We start from the raw sequence: 7,016 nt of genomic DNA, 5'->3' as shown, positions 1-7,016 counted from the left end.
GGATCAATGGCCACCTTTATTCAAGGTAGCAGGGCATCGTGTTTTGTGCACCTAAATTCACCCATTTCCCCCAATTACAAAAAGCGGATCGAGCAGTGCAAATCGAACCTGATTCTTGAAATAGACACAGGCCATTGATCCCCTCCTGTCCATGTCCATGTGAGATAGTGAGGAGCCCCTGCTCTCTCACACACACACACACCCATGGGCAAAAAACACACACACACACGGCCTTGCTTAGGGTAGGACTAATGGTAAGATGTACTATCCAATTCAAACTATAAACAAGCACAAATGACTTTTTAATAGTAATTTGTATGGTTTCTTCATTAGTGCAATTCTATGTATGATTTGAGGTCCAGAGATAAAGAAATGTGATAACAATGTCTAATTTCTTTATCAAAATGTAGGACTTTGACTAGTGTGCAACTAACTACAATGCTAGAAGAAGAAAAATGTGCATTGGAGACTCAAGGTATGAAAGGCACAAGCAAGGCCCAAGGGAGTTTCCATTGTCATCCAATGCTCCTCAAAGCTTCAATGATCAGAGGAAAAGCCAAGCACAGTGCAGCTTTTTGGCGACAAAGAATGACTCGGAGAAGTTGGAAGCCTCCAACTTTCAAACTCAAGTCACGTGCAATGTGGAGAGTTTGTAGACCTTAGAAATCTTGGGAGTGACATGTGTCCTATAACACTGCTATTATAATGTTTTTGATTAAGACTTGACTTTTGAAAATAGATTCGCCATCTTCTGTGTTCACCTCTCCTCCGGACAATCAGTGTTTGGGAGAAATGTATCTCAACTTATTACATTTGTCGGTCGAGTGCACGAGAGAAAAGAGAAAACCCTCCTAAAATTTCCGCCGCATAGAGTAAAAATATGAGAAATTAGGTGAATTTTGTGAAATTTCCATGTAGATATGACACAAAGACGATTAATGTATGTTTAGGAAAAATGGCCATTGCTTGTGCATACTTTTGCAACATGGAAAACTTGCAAAAGGGTTTGCCTTTTGCATGTGTATGTCAACACTAATTTTCGCTAAAAATCGGGGTTTGGTGTAGTTTTCACTAGCTAAAATTGCAAACTCCCAGCTAGATTCCAACTTTGCCTTGAAGAAATAAAATTTAGAGGTAAATCTTAAAATTTGTAGGTGGGATTACACTAAAACTAGGTTTTTTTCGAGCACTGAATTATTATTTCCAAGCTTGCCTTGAAGAAAACCAACAAAATTCTACAAGGTTTAGTGTAAAATTCGGCAACTATTGAGAAATTTGGACCAAGAAGCTCAATATTCTTTTACTAGCCAATCCATACTGCCACGTGGCTGCCTTAAGGGCCGTCGATCAGTCAGTGTCACTGAAAGGTACGTGAAACAGAAAAACATGTAAGCACATGCATGCATGCATGCATGTGCTGCTGGCCAATTAGACAACAATACATATTTATAAGATTTGAAGTTAGGAGAAAGGAAAGGGCCTCTTCTAAAGCCTGCAGATTATATTGTGCCGTGCTCTAGTGTTTGGCAGCCGCTAAATGACTGCATATATATCTATGTAAGTCCCAGGAGAATGGACGTTCCAGTGAGAGTACCGAGTGTATTATTAGTACTTGGAGTAATTTCTCTAGTAACGTTGAGTTGAAGAGAGATATGCAGCACGATATTGCAGCTGCTACATCTTCCCCTCTGGTGCATCAGCTGGATGTGGACAACAATATATTCAACAGCCTTCTAGCTCCACTGCCCATCGAAGATGCAGCACGATGCAACACCTGCTACATCGTCCCCTCTGCTGCATCAGCTGGATGTGGACAACAATATATTCAACAGCCTTCTAGCTCCGGTGGACGTCGCAGAAATGAATCTTTCTCACAGGTAAAGGCGCCGGCAACTCTGCGAATCATATGTCACTGCAATGTCACCGCGATATATTTAAATCAGTTATAAACAATATCTCATGACCCCTACAGTAAGCCCTTTCTGATCATATTTGATTCACCTAATTCCTAATTGGTCACATGAGCCTCTGCAGGGTTGTATTCGCACCCGTCACCCGATGCCGCGCCCTCAATTATTGTCCACAAGAGGGTCACGCAATCTACTACAGTCAAAGGGCAACTGAAGGCGGTTTGCTCATCACTGAGGCCGTCGCCATTTCACAAGAAGGCATTGGGTAAGCATCAGCTGCATGCTCTCCATAGTACCTAGTTCATATTATTGTAAGCCTTCCTTACAAAAAGATCATATGCCATATTTAGTCTGCTTCTCTCAAATTGATCAATGGCTGAACCAATCCTAGGTTTCCTCATTCTCCTGGGATTTGGACGCAAGAGCAGGTCGAGCAATGGCGTAATGTTGTCCGTGCCGTACATGATGAAGGCGGATACATTTTTTGTCAGATATGGCATGTTGGCCGAGCATCCCATACACGTATGTTTCGTATGTGTATGTAATGTATATACTCACTATAATTAATGTGCAGGTATGCACGTGTGCTTTAGAGACAACCATAGCCCTATTTCAGATTCAATAGCACAAAAATATTAGACTTGTCTTGACTTGTAAAACATTATCCCAATAAGTCAGCTGGTCATGAGTCTGTTTTTTGGTACAGATTACCAGCCAGAATCAGAATGCGGTAAGGGGCTTTCATGCGGCCCCGTATCTTCAACAGCACAGAGAATTCCTAAACAATGGTTGATAAGGCTCCCTGAAGGAGTTAGGGCTGAGTACAGTCAGCCGCGAGCTTTGCGCACACATGAGATACCCTTTGTGGTGGACCAGTTCCGGCATGCAGCGCGAAACGCAATACAAGCAGGTATGGCACTACAATATACAGATCTTATACTCTAATCCCACGCATTTATGATTGGCATGACCATTAGTTAGCAATAATTAGAGCATCCAAAATTTTCAATATAGGGTTTGATGGTGTTGAGATCCATGGTGCGCATGGCTACCTCATAGACCAGTTTCTAAAGGACACCATAAATGACCGGGAGGATGAGTACGGAGGCTCCATAGAGAATCGCTGCCGTTTTGCATTGGAGGTCATGTCGGCCGTGGTATCAGAAATAGGCGGACAGAAGACGGCAATGCGCATCTCTCCCGTCATAGATCACCTTGGAGCGTATGACTCCGATCCGATCCAGCTTGGACTGCATCTCATCTCCCACCTCAACGACATGAAACTCGCCTACCTCCACATCACGGAGCCTCGCATGACCAACAAGGGCCTCAAATCATTGACAATTACGAATGGAGGCAGGTGTAAAAGTAACCATCCTGAATCTTTCTTTCTATCTTTGATAAACACATTGAGACCTTCATTTATTTACTACAAATAAAAAAGAAGTATCAAAAGGAAGGCTACCCACTAACATATTGACATGCAGGCCATGTTGAAGATGAAAGCCTGCAGCTATTCAAGAAAGCCTTCAAAGGGAGGGTGATGCTGAGCGGAGGGTATACGAGGGAGACAGGGATGCATGCGATCAAGAGCGGCGCGGCAGACATGATTTCATTTGGGAGGCTCTTCCTAGCGAATCCAGACCTACCGCTGCGGTTCGCAATCCGAGCAGATTTGAATGAGGGTGACGAGTCCACGTACTACACGCACGATCAGGTGAAGGGATACCTGGACTACCCCCTTCTCACGCCTTTGCAGGTCGAGCAGGGATACAATCGAGCAGGCACAATAAATAATCTCGACCATATTTTTGCAGCTGATCAAGAAAAGAAGAAGAAGCTCCATGACCTATCTCGCTGCACCTGCGTGTAGACACACAGCCTGTCTAGCTGCATATTTCGTTCTCCCTTATTGTAACGGACGTCAAAAGGACGGACAAGCTTTGATAGTCATACTAGTTGTTGTAGATCACAATTTCATGCACAGTATTGAGGATGATGGAACTAGCAACATGGAAATATTTGGAAAGGGTGTGAAAGGCTACTTGGCTCTAGATATTTAAAATTTCTTTCTTTGGTTAATGTTCTTGGAGGGAGAAGATTTAGCTACCCTAGTAAACGGGATCCATTTTTTATGCACATAAGTTATTGACATTGAGTGTTGGATCTATGGGAAAACAAAGTTTGTTGGTTGGCTCTTGAAGACCCTAGTTGGAGAGGAAAATTGTTTTAAGAAAATATTGAATTTATCATTATACTCAACTAGGAGAAGGACCTTGTACTATTTAAGAGGAGAAAAAGAAGTGGAGGCACTACCAAGCGCCGTTGTTGTTAGGGACACTTAGAATCATTGCTTGAGAGATAATAATTGCAATGCTACAGAATTGTTGCCTAAGCGACTCTTGTATCTTCACTTTAAGAGGAAAAATTACAAACCGCTGTCAAAACCGCACAATAAAAAATAAAAAAGGAGAGAGAAAAAATTGTGTTGGCGGTAATATTCGCGGTGGTAATAGATGCGGCAATGGTATGTGAGGATTATACGCAATAATAGTCGCAGATATATATCCACGTTTATTGTCGTGTCCATCATCACGATTATTACCGCTAAGCGTCTTTTTAAAAGTAAAGGTGTTCATTTGGGCCACCCAATTTTCGGTGTCCTAAATGAGCGTCTTCATTTTTGACCTGCATAAAACATATAAAACATCAAGTGTTTTTTGGAAAAGTGTACATAAACAAATAAAGAATAGAGTTTCCCTTATCTTGACAATTTAAAGTGCAAAAAAATAAAGGAGCTCATTTAGGCCACGCAATTTTGGGTGGCTCAAATGAACACTTTCATTTTTTACCTGCATAAAACATATGAAACATCAAATGTTTTTTGAAAAGTGTAAAACAAAAAAACAATACAATTTACCTTACCTTGACAATTTAACGTGCAAAAGACTAATAATTTTTAAAAATTATAAATAAGATGAAAATTTTAGTTCAATTGTATATACATATGCTCATAGAGTTTTTCTTGTGCCACATTGGGACTTTAAGATAGGACTACAAATAAATTTCTATCTATCCAAGTCCTCCTCCTCCTCCTTGTCCTCGTCAATAGGTTCATACGTTTGATCTTTCTCACTCTACATTAACCAAAATCAAATTAAACAAATTAACAACTCAAAATAATTAATACAATATGATTTGTTTAGACTTACCGCCTATAGAGATCCGATCGCTGAGTCGAATAGCTCACGAGAGATGTGATGATTCTCCAATAACCATCGCCAAGTTTCGAATTGTGTGTGTTGTTGAGAGAGAGAGAGAGAGAGAGAGAGAGAGAGAGAGAGAGAGAGAGAGAGAGAGAGAAACCATGTACGCTCCCAAAGAGTGGTTCATATTGAGTACAAGATAAAAATATATAGGTGAGACCAAGTTGAGTAGAGTGCGCCATATATAGGTCCAACTCCACCACTCAAACAAAGGTCTCTAGATTTAGATGAAAAAACCCTTGGGGAGTTCAAGGGAAAAACCCAAGCACTTATACAAATGTGAAAATATGAACCAACGATGATGATGTGAAATTGAATTGTGTATCTATGTACAAATATACAAGTGACTCAGAGATCACAGTGTGCAGGTGTGGAGTGTGAACAGTGCATGGTACCTATATGATTACAATGTCATATGTACAAAGCTATCATAATAGAAGAGAAGCTAATCTAGAAAGAGTGAGGCCTAAGCAACTCCAAGCTTCGAGCGCAAGAGGATGAAGCGTGACTCGTTGAGGCCGTTGGTAAGAGCGTCTGCAATCATCTTGTCACTTGGATAGTGTTCAACCATTATGATGCCTTTACGTACTTAATACCGGAGATAATGATAATGCACAACAATGTGCTTTTACTTATTATGTTGAACATAGTCTTTTGCAAGACTAATAGCACTCTGGGTGTCACACCGCAAGGGTGTGCTAGAAATTAGAGGAGAATGACCAATATCAACGAGCATTTACCAAAGCCAGATCAGCTCACAAGCTGCAAGTGATGCCGCAACATATTCAGACTCAGTCGTAGAAAGTGCAACACAATGTTGTTTCTTGCTGGTCCAAGAAAGAAGACAACCATTTATAAAGAAGCAATTGCCACCAATAGATCGCATAGATAAATGTGAGCTTGCTCAATCCACATCTGTGCAACCCAAAAGAGAAAGAGATTGCATAGAATCCAATGCCAGTTGTCGTCGATAGACCAAAACAAAATCTGTAGTGCGTATTTCAATACACGCTTGCAAACCAATTCTTAAGAGAAGGACGTGCAAGATGTTGCCCAAGATAATTAGCAACAAACAAATTATCAGGGAGAGTGTTCATGCCAACAAACTAAAAACATCCAATCAAGTTAGCATAAGGTTGATTTGTGATAAGTTGACCGCCGTTGTTAGAAGCGTTTTCGTAGAACTCGCAACACAAGGTGTGTTGGCCAAATGTGCAGATTCCAAACCAAACTTCTAAATAGTATTTGCAATAAACTTTGATTGTCGAAGGAATAAAATATGTTTTGTGCGGTTCCTTTGAATTTGAATGCCAAGATACGAGTGAATCTCTCCAAGATCCACCATATCAAATGCATAATACAATAACTTTTTCACTTGGTGAAGAAATCCCAAATCATTGGAAAGAAGGATGGTATCATCCACATAAAGACCAAGAATCACAAAACTGCTACCTTAACACTTTATATATAAGTTGGGGTCTAAAGAGAAAGAGATGAATCCATATAAATTTCCATTTCCAAATCACTATTCAAAAAAGAAGTTTGTACATCGATTTGATGTGCTTCTAAATCAATTTTGAACAGAAAATTTCAATAAAAGGCGAATACTTATAATGCGAACAACTGGTGAAAAGGTATTTTAATAAACAGCACCAACAACTTGGGAGTAACCTTTCGCAACTAAATGTGCCTTGAACTTGTAAAAAGATCCATCTGCTTTTACCTTTGCATGTCTTATACATCCACTTACACTTAATAGTTGTCTGACCAGGAGGTAGTTCGGTTAGTATCCATGTACCTTTAAAGATAAGAGAATTGTACTCTGATTCCATAGTCTCTC

The 7,016-nt window shown here is 40.3% G+C and overlaps 1 protein-coding gene across 1 annotated transcript; it reads left to right on the top strand.

Annotated features, from left to right (window-relative positions):
• The first annotated feature begins 1,532 nt into the window (after positions 1-1,532).
• Positions 1,533-3,946, top strand: LOC147435763 (12-oxophytodienoate reductase 3-like). Its single transcript, XM_086488038.1, has 6 exons — positions 1,533-1,877; positions 2,035-2,175; positions 2,302-2,432; positions 2,617-2,820; positions 2,925-3,278; positions 3,398-3,946. Exons 1-6 carry the CDS (start codon positions 1,756-1,758, stop codon positions 3,781-3,783), a joined length of 1,338 nt encoding a protein of 445 aa, XP_086344164.1. The 5' UTR covers positions 1,533-1,755; the 3' UTR covers positions 3,784-3,946.
• Positions 3,947-7,016: the final 3,070 nt, after the last annotated feature.

The sequence above is a fragment of the Adiantum capillus-veneris genome, chromosome 18 (genome assembly GCF_014529385.1).
Source record: "Adiantum capillus-veneris isolate H3 chromosome 18, ASM1452938v2, whole genome shotgun sequence".
Lineage (NCBI taxonomy): Eukaryota > Viridiplantae > Streptophyta > Polypodiopsida > Polypodiales > Pteridaceae > Adiantum > Adiantum capillus-veneris.
Note: the sequence above shows the minus strand (reverse complement) of the source record. Positions and strands in the feature narration are given on the sequence as shown.

Excerpts from the sequence above, each read along its gene's own strand:
- LOC147435763 (XM_086488038.1), top strand. The coding sequence starts at position 1,756 with ATGCAGCACGATGCAACACCTGCTACATCGTCCCCTCTGCTGCATCAG. Across the intron at positions 1,878-2,034 it reads GAAATGAATCTTTCTCACAG|GGTTGTATTCGCACCCGTCA; the intron begins GTAAAGGCGCCG and ends GAGCCTCTGCAG. Across the intron at positions 2,176-2,301 it reads ATTTCACAAGAAGGCATTGG|GTTTCCTCATTCTCCTGGGA; the intron begins GTAAGCATCAGC and ends AACCAATCCTAG.